Below are 15,127 nucleotides of genomic sequence, written 5' to 3'. Positions count from 1 at the left end.
TGTTGACTAAGCCAGTGACTAGGAAGGACCTAGACAGAGACCGGCTTTTCCAAATGAAAGTCCTTTTTTGCAGCTCTGCATTCTACAGCTTAAATGAGATGCTATGTCTTCCTGAGAACACCCGTGCTAGAAAGTGGAGCAATGTGTGACTTTCACCCTTCAGAGGAACTAGAGTAATGCATTTTTTCAATATGGTAGTCGGTAACGATCGCAGGAAATCATGATTTTAAACACATGGGCGATCTGCAGTGATAGAAGAGGTATAAATGTCACCCTGACGACAAATTTGCTGGTTTTGCCGGATGCCTCCTGACAGGAGCTCACAGTGCCCGGTCCTCTCTCCACGCGGGGGAGCCGACCAGCGTTGCTGGGTTTCCTGGCCGCCCCTTCCCCTCTGGGCTCTTCACCTTCTCCACTGCTGAGACCTCAGAGACCATGGGCAGAATGGGTATTTTACATCCGTGTATCCCTGACACCTCGCACAATGCCCAGTTTAGATCAGATGCTTTTAAACAATGAATGGTACATTTTGATGGTGGTGGGGCCCTCTTTGAGAAGAATTTAATGCTGACTATATAAAGGATCCTTTCCTTTGATTCAAATATTTCTGTTATATTCAAATGAGACCAAAGGAAAGGACTTAAAAAATTGGATGCCATCACTATTTTTCAAGGATCCATTAAGACACGAACCTATAAGCATTTTGTTAATCAAATACTAACTAAATATAAGGCAGTATTATGTGTGCAAGCCAGTATGGGTGAGTTGCGTACACGAAATCACACTGTCTAAAGAAAAGTGTACTTACAAGCTCTCCATCTTTGCCTCCAAAATCTAAATACAGCATCCTGATTCCATCATCTGAAGACGTTTTCAGCTTTTCATAAGGAGCCTGTATGATTGTCTTGGGGAAAGCACCCTCCTGTGGTTCAGTGGTAATCGAAAATCCATTCTCATAATGTATGGTCAGTCGGCACTCCTGGTTTTTGTACGTGCAAGCTGGGAGAGGCAGACAGAGAAGGAAGGGTGACTGATGAGCAGCGGAAGTCCGTCCCTTCTCCCCGGCTCTAACCTAGTCTCCCCACCCCCAGGCCCAGCCACAAAGCTGCTTTCTAAAGGTAAAAATTAATAATGTGCATGAAAGCGTTCTCCTTAGATTGATTATGACATTGTCACTTAACTTGTCCTGTGAAACGAAGGGAAATAAACAGAAATTCCTTTTGCTGAGATTTACTACATTTTATCTGGGCTCTAGCCCTAATGTAACCATCTGATATATATCTAGGGAGACAGGTGTTCCAATGACCTTGTCTCAAGCTGGAAAAAAAATCTGACACTAAAAAAACCATTTATTTGGCTGCACTGGGTCTTAGTTGCGGCACAAGGGACCTTCTCTGTAGTCGGAGGACTTCTCTCTGCTCTGGCATGTGGACTCAGTTGCCCCAGGGATGTGGGGTCTTAGTACCCCAACCAGGGGTGGAACCTGAGTCCCCTGCGCTGGAAGGCAGATTCTTAGCCACTGAACCACCAGAGAAGTCCCTGACATTTTCGATTTAGAGCAAGCTACCTCTGATCATTGTTTTCATCATCATACACACACAATCTATAAATGAATCAATCAATTAATGAAGCACCTATCACCTGATGAAAAAAGCAATCACTTCCCCAGTGACGTTACCCAAAACAAAAACACATGTAAGAAGCCAGGAGCGAGCTGTTAAAAAACAACCTGAGTTTTACTTTAAAAAAAAAGTCAAAGCTCCTTTTATAAAGGCGAGCTTTTTGAATTTTCTGATGATCTGATCATCGCGGGTCCTGGAGAAGCGGCTGCTGCAGCTTCTACGCAGGAGCCACGGCCCCGCCGCCCAGGGTGCAGTCAGCCTCGGCGGCTGTCCGCAGGTGCCCCCGATTCCGGAGGACAAAAGGAAAACCTTTCCATCAGGTTAGGCGCCAGCACTTCTCCGTGGTCCACGCTGCGTTTAGGAAAAGAGACCAGCCCTTTCCGATTATGAGCAGCAGGCCTGCCTCCCGATTCCAAGTTTCTGTTCAGAAGACCTGTGAGTGTTAGAAACCCTTCACCAAAGAGTTCTGGAGGGAATTCCCTGGCAGTCTGATGGTTAGGACTCCTGTCAGGCCCAGGGTTCGATTCTTGGTTGGGGAACTAAGATCCCTCAAAAGGCACAGCCCCCAAAAGTACAGCATAGAGTTCTGGGAAAGGCGATCAGGGAGCGGATTGGATTTTTTTTTTCCTGCCTTACAAAACACTACATTTAACAGACCCTGGTAACTCAACTGGCTCTGGCTTTCATATACATCTGAAAGCTCTTTAGGGAAACCAAGACACCTTCTTTTTGAGGGAGGCGTCAACTTGAAGGCGGTATTGATTACTCTACACCATCACTAACTCAGCTTTATAAGCCCAAGTGAGTTTCACCCTACCTCCCTTGGGAAGCTTAGTAGGAGAAGTGAGAAGAGCAGAGCTCAGAGACCCGGTGGTTCCAATGCAGGATCCAGCCCTTCCCTCCCCGGCGGTCTCCGCTCCGCTCGGCGCGCCGCGCGGAGGGGCGGGACAGGGGTCCCTGCAGAGGCGCTGCGGTCACCGCGGCGCGGGGCCTCGGCGTTCGGGGGACACGCAGGCTGTCTCGCTGCTCTCAGGATGAAGGGGCTTGTAACCAGTTAAAACATATCCTCTTTCCTTCCAAGGGCCGCAGCTATCGTTCAACTTGTAACTAAGGGCTGACATTTTCCGAAGACTTCCTGGGCAGAGGCCCTGGGCAACCCCCACATTATCCTCTCGGGGGCCCTGGGCCTCCACCGCCCGTCTGGTTCACGGATGACCAACCCGCAACATGGAGACGGCACAGCTCAAGTGACGGCTTCCCCGCTTTTTATGTTTGTTTTAATGGAGTATAACTGCTTTACACTGTGTTATTTCTGCTGTACGATGATGTGAATCAGTTTTACATATACACATACCCCCTCCCTCTTAGACCTTCCTCCGACCCCCAATCCCCATCCCACCCCCCTAGGTCGCTGCGCGGCACCGAGCTGAGCTCCCTGCCCCAGACAGCAGGCTCTCAGCGGCTCCGCTGTGCCCAGTCCTGTGTCTGGCAGAGCCGCTCTCCTGGTTCGGGTTCCCGCCCTGCTCCCCGGGCTGTGTCCACACGGACGTTCTCCACGGGAGTGTCTGTCCCTGCCCTGCGCACAGGTTCTTCCATACACTTTGAATCTTCATTTCTGACACTGTTTAATGTTGCAGAATGTGGGCAACTGGGCTCTAAACATGTTTTTCCCTTTTCCTCTTTGAACTTTAAAGCTAGGCCACTGAATGGTCTAATTAACTGATCGTGATTCCTTTTCATTCAAATTGACCTAAAGTGGTGTTTGTGGCCTTTAGGTAATGGAATCGGTTATCTGAAGGTGCTCTTAATCTACACAGGATAAATTGAACGCATTATCAAGCTAACTGACGCTCTGATGAAAACGCCAGCCGGCCTCCCAGCTCCCTGCAGGCGTCTTTGCGTCTGAAACTGGGCTTCAATCATTTCTGTAACTCTTCTCTCCCACCACTTGGCCAGCTAGCTCACTCCGCACAATTCTTTGCTGTTTTCCTTGGGCTGGTCGATCAACAGCCTCATTGTTTTTCTGTCAAAGTAGATTTCAGCTTATAGAGAGAAGAATTTTATGAAATGTATGGACTGTAAACTAAACCAACCCCCTTTGGCCACTTTATTTTTTCCTAGAACACTCCTGATTGTTGCTAGGAGTCTGCACTTCTCTGCTATCATACATACAACTTCAGGAAATTTCGTTTTCAGGTGACTTGAGCCTTTACCAACTCTTAGGTTCAAAACTCTCGTTTTGCTTGCCATACAGAATATGTGTCAAAAATGAAAACTTCAGTGACACGTCAAGAAACATTTTCAAAAATGCTGGAAAATATTGGGAGTACTAGCCATCTGCAGGATAACTTTAAAAAATAACTTTATTTATTTATTTCTGGCTGTGCTGAGTCTTCGCTGCCGTGCAGGCTTTTCTCCAGCTGAAGTAAGTGGGGCTTCTCCTCCTGGCTGCATGTGGGCTTCTCATCGCGGGGTGTCTCTTGTTGCTGAGCACAGGCCTGCGGGCACCTGGGCCTCAGTAGGTGCAGCCTGGGGCTCAGGACTGGCCCCTGGACTCCAGAGCTCGGGCTGAGGAGTTGCAGTGCATGGGCCCAGTTGCTCCTTGGCATATGGAATCTTCCTGGACCAGGGATCGAACCTGTGTCTCCTGTATTGGCAGCTAGATTCTTTACCACTGAGCCACCAGGGAGGCCCCAGGATAGTTTTTAAAAGACGTTAATCATCTCAGAGATGCTGCAGTAGAAATTCTACAAAATATCTGATTTTTCATGCTTGCACAAATGAAGGAAATGTGGAGAAACCCTGCTACATGTTGATGTGTGTCCCACCCTTCATTTCCTTTAAGTTCATCTCACACACTAGTAAAGTAATGCTCAAAATCCTCCAAGCCAGGCTTTAACAATATGTGAACTGTGAACTTCCAGATGTTCAAGCTGGTTTTAGAAAAGGCAGAAGAACCAGAGATCAAATTGCCAACATCCCCTGGATCATCAAAAAGGCAAGAGAGTTCCAGAAAAACATCTATTTCTGCTTTATTGACTATGCCAAAGCCTTTGACTGCGTGGATCACAATAAACTGTGAAAATTATGAAAGAAATGGGAATACCAGACCACCTGACCTGCCTCTTGAGAAACCTGTATGCAGGTCAGAAAGCAACAGTTAGAACTGGACATGGAACAATAGACTGGTTCCAAATTGGGAAAGAAGTATGTCAAGGCTGTATATCATCACCCTGCTTATTTAACTTCTATGCAGAGTACATCATGAGAAACGCTGGGCTGGAGGAAGCACAAGCTGGATTCAAGATTGCCAGGAGAAATATCAATAACCTCAGATATGCAGATGACACCACCCTTATGCCAGAAAGTGAAGAAGAAGTAAAGAGCCTCTTGATGAAAGTGAAAGAGGAGAGTGAAAAAGTTGGCTTAAAGCTCAACATTCAGAAAACTAAGATCATGGCATCCGGTCCCATCACTTCATGGCAAATAGATGGGGAAACAGCGGAAACAGTGTCAGACTTTATTTTTTGGGCTCCAAAATCACTGCAGATGGTGACTGCAGCCATGAAATTAAAAGACACTTACTCCTTGGAAGGAAAGTTATGACCAATCTAGACAGCATATTAAAATCAGAGACATTACTTTGCCAACAAAGGTCCGTCTAGTCAAGGCCATGGTTTTTCCAGTAGTGATGTATGGATCTAAGAATTGGACTATAAAGAAAGCTGAGCACCAAAGAATTAACACTTTTGAACTGTGGTGCTGGAAAAGACTCTTGAGAGTCCCTTGGACTGCAAGGAGATCCAACCAGTCCATTCTGAAGGAGATCAGTCCTGGGTGTTCATTGGAAGGACTGATGTTGAAGCTGAAACTCCAATATTTTGGCCACCTGATGCAAAGAGCTGACTCATTTGAAAAGACCCTGATGCTGGGAAAGATTGAGGGCAGGAGGAGAAGGGGACAACAGAGGATGAGATGGTTGGATGGCATCACCGACTCAATGGACATGAGTTTGAGTAAACTCCGGGAGTTGGTAATGGACAGGGTGGCCTGGCATGCTGCAGTCCATGGGGTCGCAAATAGTCGAGCGACTGAACTGAACTGAAAGTCTTATTCAGTTGTATATCTTGGCTGCACTGGACCTTCTTTGCATGCGGGCCTTCTCTAGTTGCAAGAGCGGGGGCTACTCTCCAGCTTGGGTGCACAGGCGTCCCCTGCAGGGCTTCTCTTATGGGGCGCAGGCTTCAGGGCTCGCAGGCTTCCGAAGTTGCAGCTCGCAGGCCCTGGAGCATGTGGGTTCAGTGGCTGTGGCGCTCCGGCTTAGCTGCTTGACAGCATGTGGGATCTTCCCAGCACAGGGTTCAAACCCGTGTCTCCTGCCTTGGCAGGTGGATTCTTTCCCCTGTACCACCAGGGAAGTCCAACATGTGGCCCACCTTCTAGAACAGTCTCGGGTGCGGAGGACGTTGCACCCTGCTGCAGTGCTGCTCACAGAGTGGTCCACGGACCAGCAGCATCAGGACCGCCTGCGATCTCACCGGATGCAAATTCTCAGGCCCCAGCCCAGAACTCCGAGCCAGAATCTCCAGGGATGAGCATCTGAGTCTTCCGAGGGTAAAACTATAAACTCTGCTGTCGTTTCAGTGTGACTGAAGTCTGGAAGCACTGTACGTAAGAGGTCTTGTGGGAAAACCCTAGCCATTTAGAGCAGAGTTACACCATAGGGCTTTCTCCCGTGATGGGAATGTTCTGGACACGCACTGTCCAACATGGAAGAAATGACGGCTGACTAGCTGAGTTACCCACTTTTTCTGCAGGAAGATGAAATAAGAGTTTTCATAGTCAAACCCTTAGGTTGCATTTTAATGAGGTGAAGTTGCTCAGTCGTGTCCGACTCTTTGCGACCCCATGAACTGTAGCCCACCAGGCTCCTCCATCCATGGAATTTTCTAGGCAAGAGTACTGGAGTAGGTTGCCATTTCCTTCTCCAGGGGATCTTCCCAACCCAGGGATCAAATCCGGGTCTCCCGCGTTGTGGGCAGATGCTTTACCGTCTGAGCCACCAGGGAACCCCTGCACTTTTAGTAAAGCATTACTAAATGTACTAATAATGTCCAGTAAAAACCACTCGTGAAGATCCCTTTAATCTCCCATAAAGTGTAGTTCTCTTCCGTGTCTCAAGAAGTCTGGCATCACTGTTCTTTTTTAAGCTTTTAAAAACGTGTTTAATTAATTAATTTTTATTTATTTTTTTTGGCTGAGCCGGGTCTCCATTGCTACTCTTGGGCTTTCTCTAGTTGGGGCGAGAGGGACTACTCTCTAGGTCCCGTTTTAGTAGGGCATTATGAGTGCCTTAATTTAGAAGACTTTGAAATTTATCTCCTCTGGAATTTAAGGAAGTACCCCAAAAGGAGCCAGTAACGGAACCTATGTTGAGGCCACGATGCAGAGGAGGGCGCCCCCTCCCCAGAAGGCTGTGGCGTCCCCAGCCCGAGCACGCACCTGTGCTGATCTCTGCAGCGAGCTCCGCCGAGTCGTGGCACCCCTGTACTATGCTCCGTGTCCAGTGTGAGAGGTCCCTGCTGACCTCGGCCCTGAAGAGATGCGTTTCAATCCCCTGCTGGGTGCCAGTTCGCGTTGCAAAAGACAGATCCATACCGGCCTGGGGTGATCCCTTTCCTGGACCGGAATGGACCAGCCTGTTGAGAAGAAGAGAGAAATGATCAAAATGGAAGCTACTGTATCCACCTGATACGTCACTTGAGAAAAAGCTCCAGCTGGTGATTTGCTTGAATTGCTATCACTTTTCTGATCTGGAACCCAAGGATCCAGGATACCCTAATGTTCACAATGGTTTTCTGCCCCCTTCTCACTCAGTTCCTCTCCAGTGGTAGAGGGAGATGAATACAGTGGCCATGAACTGGGCATCCGGTTGACTATGCAGACACTTAGATGAGAAAGGAAGATACGGAAAGGACTGAGAACAGTTACCTTCTGCCATTACATACATATGATCCAGGGCGAGCCTGAGATGAGAAAGCAAATCTGTTATTTTCTGAGTTGGATTGAGCACCACCCCACCTCCCTGTCACACATACCATTTTTCTTATACTCTGGAGCATCTGGCTGCAGAGAATGTACTTCTGGGCGTGCATTTCTCACGCACTCAGCCTCCAAACGCAAGCAGACAACCATGGGACTCTGCTAAAGAAGCAGCATCTGTGTGTCTGTGTAAAGCTTGAAAAAGAGGGCTTCCCTGGTGGTCCGGTGGTTAAGAATCCACCTTGCAATGCAGGGGACACCAATTCGATCCGTAGTCCAGGAAGATCCCATACGCCTCGGGGCAACTAAGCCTGTGGACCACAACCACGGAGGTCTAGAGCCTGTCCTCCATGACGAGAGAAGCCCCACACCAGAAGCGTGAGCGCGGCAACAAGAGAGCAGTTCCCACTCGCTTCAACTAGAGAGCGTCCCAGAGCAGCAACGGAGCCCCAGCACAGCCAAAATAAAAATGAATCATTAAATAAAAATTTTTGAAAAGCTTGAAGAAGCACAGTGATGCTGAACTTCTTCGAAGAGGGAAGAGAACTGCACTTAATGGGAGATTAAAGTGATTTTCAAGAGTGATTTTCACTGGACACCCTGACTTTAGAACATACATCCAGCATAAGCCGTGACTCCCACGGTCCACGCTTTCCAACAGGCCAGGGGAAACAAGGAAGCCTGGTGCTGCCTTCTGAGCAGGGATGGCCCCTCGTCACTCACCCCGTTCAAGCACTCGGATCTCTTATGCTTGCTCCTTCTCCTCCATGTCCAGCCTCCTTTTGGGAGAGACTCTCATGCCATTAATTTGCAGGAGAGCATGAGTACAATGTAGGAAACGTTACTTGTCTCCAGGATATTTGCATTTTCAGCCTTTTCTTTCAATACAGAAAGAAACTGTTCATTGGTTGCTAGTGGAATTCCAGGTGTTATTCACTTGGTGGATGGGAGAGTTACTTTCTTAGGCAAAGGACTTGTTACCTCTAGATTAAAAGTTGTACAGAAGAAATCCAAAAGCTTATTTTCTCTTGCAAGTTTAGATACTGTAGACCAAAATTATCAGTGACATAAAACCTATGGTAGCCCACTGAATTCCTAGTGACAAGCTCCTATAGCTCTGAGGAGCTCTCTTTTACATACAGAGTTGAAATCCGGTGGGAGGGGTGGTTTGCAATGCTGACTGACAGAAAAAGGTTAATTGAAAAAGGCTTTTGATTGTACAGTTCTTTGAAGATAGAGAAGGTACAAAGGATAACAAGTGTTGGCAAGAAAGTGGAGAAAGGGGAATGCTTCACACTGCTGGTTATGTAAATTCGTGCGGCCACTACGGAAAAGAGCATGGAGGTCCCTCAGAATATTAAAATTAGCACGACCCAAAGGTCCAGCAATGCCATGTCTGAGAATATATCTGAAGGAAGCAGAATCAATATCTGAAAGAAATATCTGCACCCCCAAATTCACCGCAGCACTATTTATAATCGCCAAGCCATGGGAGCAACCTGAGTGCCCATCTGTGGACGAATCGTTAAAGAAGATGAGATGCATATATTCATAAAGTAATATTATTCTGCCTTAAACAAAAAAGGAAATTCTGCCATTTGCAACCTTATGGGTGACTCTGAAAGCATTATGCCAACTGAAATAAGCCAGACAGAGAAAGAGATGCTGTATGACATCACTTATGTGAAATCTTCAAAAACAAATCTTAAAAAACAAGTCAAGCTTACAGAAGCAGAGAGAAGAATTGTTACTGACGAGGGTTCTTAGCCTTCCCCAGCCAATAGAAATTCAGTTGACAAGAATTCAGGCACGGCTTTCCTGGGGTCCCTGCTGCAGCAGCGGGCAGCGAGAGGAAAGAGGTCCCCTTGCTCACTTGCTCCCCCACGCGCGGAAATCCTGGCGCGGTGAGGGGGTGAGGGGAGGGCCGCGGCCGAGGCTGCCTCAGTGGCGCGCCTGAGCATGCAGCGCGCTCAGTGTCCTGGTTTTCAGCCAGGCTCGCAAAGGTGGCACTTGGGTTTTTTGACCTCTTTGTATATTTGGGGTCCAGAATTTGCCCCAACTGTGTGTGCACACAGCTATTTTCAGCCCCACAGTTTCTCTGCATTTTGTCACTCGGGGAGAAGTTTGTCCAGAAGCACCCACTGCTGCTCTGCAGCGAAGGGCTCCCCGCCCGCCTTTGAACGACGGCCGCTGAGGCTGGGAGAAATGGGGTCACGCTGGTCAAAGGCTGCAGATTTTTAGTTGTGAGATGAATTTGTTCTGCGGATCTAGTGAATAGCATGAGGATAATATTGTAGACTTGAAATTTGCTAAAAAATAAAATTTGCAAAAAAACTAATGATGTGAGGTGATTGCGGTAATCATTTCATAATGATACGGACAGGAAATCATCCGGTATACATTTATTTGCCAGTTTTGCCTCAGCAAGAAGTGACTATAAGAGACAGAATCTCCCTGCAGCTCGCTGAGAGGAGTCCGGGACTCTGTCGACACGGCTCCTCCCCGCCCGCCCCAGGGATTTCGCGTGTAGAGACAGGGTCCAGCTCATCGGAGGAAGGAGAGCGCTGTGTGATGAGAGTGACTGAGAAGCTGCCTGAGGCTTCATCGTCTGGGGGAGAGTAAATAAAACAAGAGCATTTCTCAAAAGTCTGATAGAGAATTTAAAGGGACTGAGGGTCCGGTAAAAACTCATTAAGAAGCCTGTAGAGAAAACACACATTCACACGGTTTTCTTAGTTGCTCCGCAGTGTTTTTCTACTCAAAGGTGTTTACATTTCAGTCATTTCAAGAAATCTATCTGGGACTTCCCTGGCCATCCAATGGTGAAGAAAGAATCTGCGCTAAAGCAAGGGGCGCGGGTTCCCCTGGTCAGAGAACTAAGATCCCACCTGCTGTGCAGCGAGGTCAAAAAAATAAATAAAAGTTAAAAAAAAAAACACCTAAAGATGGAAGTAAAACGAATGAAATAAAAAAGTGAAATGTGTCTAGTGCTTCCTTTTTAAAATCTTAAAGCTGCGTCAGCTGGACGTGGCTGGCAGGCTGCCTGGTGAGCTGAAAAGGGACACGTCTGGGAGGAATAACCAGCGGCATCAGGATCCTCCCTACCATTAAGTTAAACGTTCAGAGTCACCACTTCATCAAGCAGGGCTGTAAAGGTCGAAGGAAGGATCTGTGTATGGCACCTAGTACCGAACCTAGATCCAGTTTGTACTCGATAAACATTTCCATCCCTTGCCCCCGCCCTCAGTTCAGTTCAGTCACTCAGTCGTGTCCAACTCTTTGTAACCCCATGAATCACAGCATGCCTGGCCTCCCTGTCCATCACCAACTCCTGGAGTTCACTCAGACTCACGTCCATCGAGTCGGTGACGCCCCCTGTCCTCAGTCTCCTTATTTAAAAAATGTAATTCCTGCTAGTGTGCGTACTGGTAACAAAAGGACACTCTTTCCAGATGAAAATCAAATGAGCTGCGTCAGATATCTCCACAAGGCGCGCGGGAACACGTCCTGAGGATGGGGAACAGCATAGACCTGACAAATTATTTGTAAATATGTGTGAATGTGGGGAAATGCACCTATATTCACTGAGAGACTCTTGATAAGCAGGGCTTCCCGGGTGGCTCAGTGGTAAAGAACCCACCTGCCAATGCAGGAAACACAGGAGACTCAGATTCGATACCTGGGTCGGGAAGATCCCCTGGAGGAGGAAATGGCAACCCACTCCTGTCTTCTTGCCTGGAAAATCCCATGGACAGAGGAGCCTGGCGGGCTGCAATCCATGGGGTCGCAAAGAGTTGGATACGACTGAGTGACTGAGCACAGGTATGCCATTCAATGGGCTTCCCTTGTAGCTCAGCTGGTAAAGAATCCGCCTGCAATGCAGGAGACCCGGGTTCGATCCCTGGCTTGGGAAGATCCCCTGGAGGAGGAAATGGCAACCCACTCCAATATTCTGACCTGGAGAATTCCATGGACTCTACAGTCCATGGGGTCACAAAGAGTCAGACAGAACTGAGCGATTTTAACTTACTATGCAATTCAATGATATAAAACAGAAGCTTGCAAACAAATCCATTAAAATGTCAAGCAATTTTGTGGGTGGTTTTATTTCTACTTATTTTTTTAAAGTTCTTAAAAATTTCTCTAAGCAATATATAGCACACAATGTAAAGATTAGTTTGACAAGGCTGTGGGACTAAAACGAACCCAAATCTTTCACTTCAATGTTTAGAATCAGGACTTCCACGACACTGAAAAATATGTACCTTCTTAGCGCAGAATACATGTTTTGTTTCTTTAAAGTTGGTGGCAATCCTGCGTCGGAATACTAGATGACGTCAGCCGCGTCGTCTGGCGTGGTTCCTGTCTTGCTAGCCTAAGTTGTCCATGTCTGGCTCCTGTTACCTGACATCCGCAGGCCGAGAAATGGCCTTACTCAGGATGAAGCTAACCGATCCAGGTGGGGTGAAACCTGTGACCTCAGTAACGCCTTACGTGCGCCTACTGGCCGCCGGCAAATGAGACAGGACAGAGCGGAGACCTGCGGGCGGAGGTTTCAGGGCCTTCTGGATCCCGGGGTGCCCTGAGGGGCCTTCAAGGAGCCCTTTCCCTCTCCTTCCAACTGAGCATCAGAAACCACTGAGAACACAGTCTGGAGAAGAGACTGAGGAATGGGAAGGAGGGAGGAGGCAGGCACACGCATCTGCAGCGTCTGTGCACCGGCCAGCGGCCCGCTGGGATGGACGTGCTCTCACGGGGATGGACGTGCTCTCACGGGGATGGATGGGCGCGCTCTCACGGGGATGGGCGCGCTCTCGCTCGGGCGGCCAGGGTCAAGGGGATGGAAGTGCTCTCGCCTTGAGGTCTCAGATCTCCGCAGACCTCTGCCCGTTGTGTGAGAGCCACGCTTGGAGCAGGTGACTTGCTTCCTGGGATCGAAGGTGAGCTGAACCTGCCGGGGCTGGAGCCCTCGGGAGCTCCTGGGCTTCTCTGTGTGTGAGGTTCACTGCTCAGGTGTTCACGCGGACAGGTCAGGGGTAAAGGAAGGTGTTGGGGGAAGCAGCTTACTACTGACGCTCAGCAATCTGCTGGTGCTCCAGAGCAAGCGCAGCGCGATCTCCTGAAGCTGGGTGCCCGTCCTCTGGACTCCACACATATCACCATCCACTGCTTCAGAGCAGGGACTTTTTTTTGGCTGCATGGCAGGTGGGATCTTAGTCCTCAGACCAGGGATTGAACCTGAGCTCCCTGCATTGAAGGTGCAGAGCCTTAACCACTGGACTGCCCCCACCCTACAGCTTCAAGATCACCACCTCATCTCTGATGTCCTTCAAGGTAGGAGGCTTGTCCCATCTCTCATGGTTTCCCTACTGTCTAGTATCCCACCTGACTTATGGTCAGATTTCCACATATACTGGCTGAGTAACTGCATGAATGCAAAGTTTTCAGATATTTTTGAAACGTGAATTCAAGTGGACAATGAAAACTACACATGCGCACACACACACTTGACCTATTTTGAAATCCTTTAAATGTGGGGCCACTGAAAAGTTTTTAATGGGCTCTTCACTTGCCAACTGCATTTGGGAACACATTACAGTAACCAGATTCGGGATACTATGTACCGAGTAAATGTCAGCTGGACATTAAGATTTTAAAAGTCATCGCTTGGACATTGGAAAAGGTAGGGCTAAGGATAGAATCTGTTGGCCTGACTTTCCCCATCCTGCCAGGAATGGTCTTTTTATATTCCTCCCAAGATTCTTTCCAAACATCTTTCTTGATCTGTAGTCCCGGGGGAAGACTCTGAAATAGCTATTATTTATCTTTCAATTATTTGTATCCTTAAAAATATGACCATGTGTTTCTTATCTGCAGCTGGGACTAAACTATAGCAACCCAGAAAATGCTGTCTCCCTAGAGAAGATAACTTTCTTACCCAGTGGAAAAAAAAATACTGGTATCCTGGGACAAGTTTTCAAGCTGCAGTTTACACTCAATTTCTAAGTATTCTCTGAAACAGCTTGAGAAGCCCAAGGACATGTTTTGTTCCCGGTGACAAAATTCAGATACACATTCCCATGGTTGGAAGCAAAGCCACCAACTCCAGCAAGAGTTTACACTCCCTATGAGTGAGTGTAAAAGTGCAGGTAAGTGAAGAAATGAATAGGACCATATAATATGAAACAGCGGAGCAAGAGAATAAAGGCATCGGTATAAGAGCACAGAGCAGAGCAGCAGACACTCAGTCTTGGCTCTCAGCCAACTGTATGACCTTGACAAATTTCCTTAAAAAAAAAAAATTATTTGGCTGCCTCTGGTCTTAGCTGTGGCATGTAAAATCTTTCCCTGCAGCTGACGGGCTCAGCTGCCCCCCAGCATGTAGGATGTTAGTTCCTGGACCAGGGATCGAATCCATCCATGTCCCCTGCATTGCAAGGCAGATTCTTAACCACTGGACCACCTGGAAGGTCCCTTGACAAGTTTTTTAAACTCTCCATGCCTTGGGATCTTCAAATGCAATCTGGGATGGATCAGCAGTGTGTTAGGATGAACTGAGTTTCAGGAATACTGTATGAAACAGAATCTGGCACGGAATATACTGTATGAGTCATTATTATAATTAATTTGAGCTGGGTAGGACTTTTTATTTGATTATCCCCTGTTGCACACTTAGCACCTAGAATAATTCCAGGCACGTGGCAGACACTCAGTAAGTATTTGCTAAATGAATGGCTGAATGAACAACTGGAACACAAAGAAGACTCTTTTCTAAGAGATTTGATTAATTACTGCTAGAGGAACCAGAGATCAAATTGCTAACACTCGCTGGATCATCAAAAAAGCAAGAGAGTTTCAGAAAAACATCTATTTCTGCTTTATTGACTATGCCAAAGCCTTTGACTGTGTGGATCACAATAAACTGTGAAAGAGATGGGAATACCAGAGCATCTGACCTGCCTCTTGAGAAACCTGTACGCAGGTCAGGAAGCAACAGTTAGAACTGGGTATGGAACAACAGACTGGTTCCAAATAGGAAAAGGAGTACGTCAAGGCTGTATATTGTCACCCTGCTTATTTAACTTATATGCAGAGTACATCATGAGAAACGCTGGGCTGGAAGAAGCACAAGCTGGAATCAAGTTTGCCAGGAGAAATATCAATTACCTCAGATATGCAGATGACACCACCCTTATGCCAGAAAGTGAAGAAGAAGTAAAGAGCCTCTTGATGAAAGTGAAAGTGGAGAGTGAAAAAGTTGGCTTAAAGCTCAACATTCAGAAAACTAAGATCATGGCATCCGGTCCCATCACTTCATGGGAAATAGATGGGGAAACAGTGGAAACAGTGGGAGACTTTATTTTTTTGGGCTCCATAATCACTGCAGAGGATGATTGCAGCCATGAAATTGAAAGGCCCTAACTCCTTGGAAGAAAAGTTATGACCAACCTAGACAGCATATT

General features: G+C 47.4%; 1 protein-coding gene and 1 long non-coding RNA gene across 2 annotated transcripts in view; one reads left to right on the top strand and one right to left on the bottom strand.

Annotated features, from left to right (window-relative positions):
* The window catches only part of SNTB1 (syntrophin beta 1), a 253,150-nt gene that overhangs the window by 4,217 nt on the left and 233,806 nt on the right, over positions 1–15,127 (bottom strand). The window contains exons 5-6 of the mRNA XM_006074717.4: positions 7,125–7,321; positions 809–999 (exon numbers count right to left, since the gene is read on the bottom strand). Coding sequence (XP_006074779.2) covers positions 809–999; positions 7,125–7,321 — 388 coding nt within the window. The remainder of the gene's footprint in view (positions 1–808; positions 1,000–7,124; positions 7,322–15,127) is intronic.
* Positions 997–3,026, top strand: LOC123329407. Its single transcript, XR_006544796.2, has 2 exons — positions 997–2,057; positions 2,704–3,026. It is a non-coding gene; the product is annotated as an uncharacterized LOC123329407 (long non-coding RNA).

Source organism: Bubalus bubalis, chromosome 15 (assembly GCF_019923935.1).
Source record: "Bubalus bubalis isolate 160015118507 breed Murrah chromosome 15, NDDB_SH_1, whole genome shotgun sequence".
In the NCBI taxonomy this organism is placed as follows: domain Eukaryota; kingdom Metazoa; phylum Chordata; class Mammalia; order Artiodactyla; family Bovidae; genus Bubalus; species Bubalus bubalis.
The sequence above is the reverse complement of the archived record's forward strand: the minus strand, read 5'-3'. Positions and strand labels throughout refer to the sequence as shown.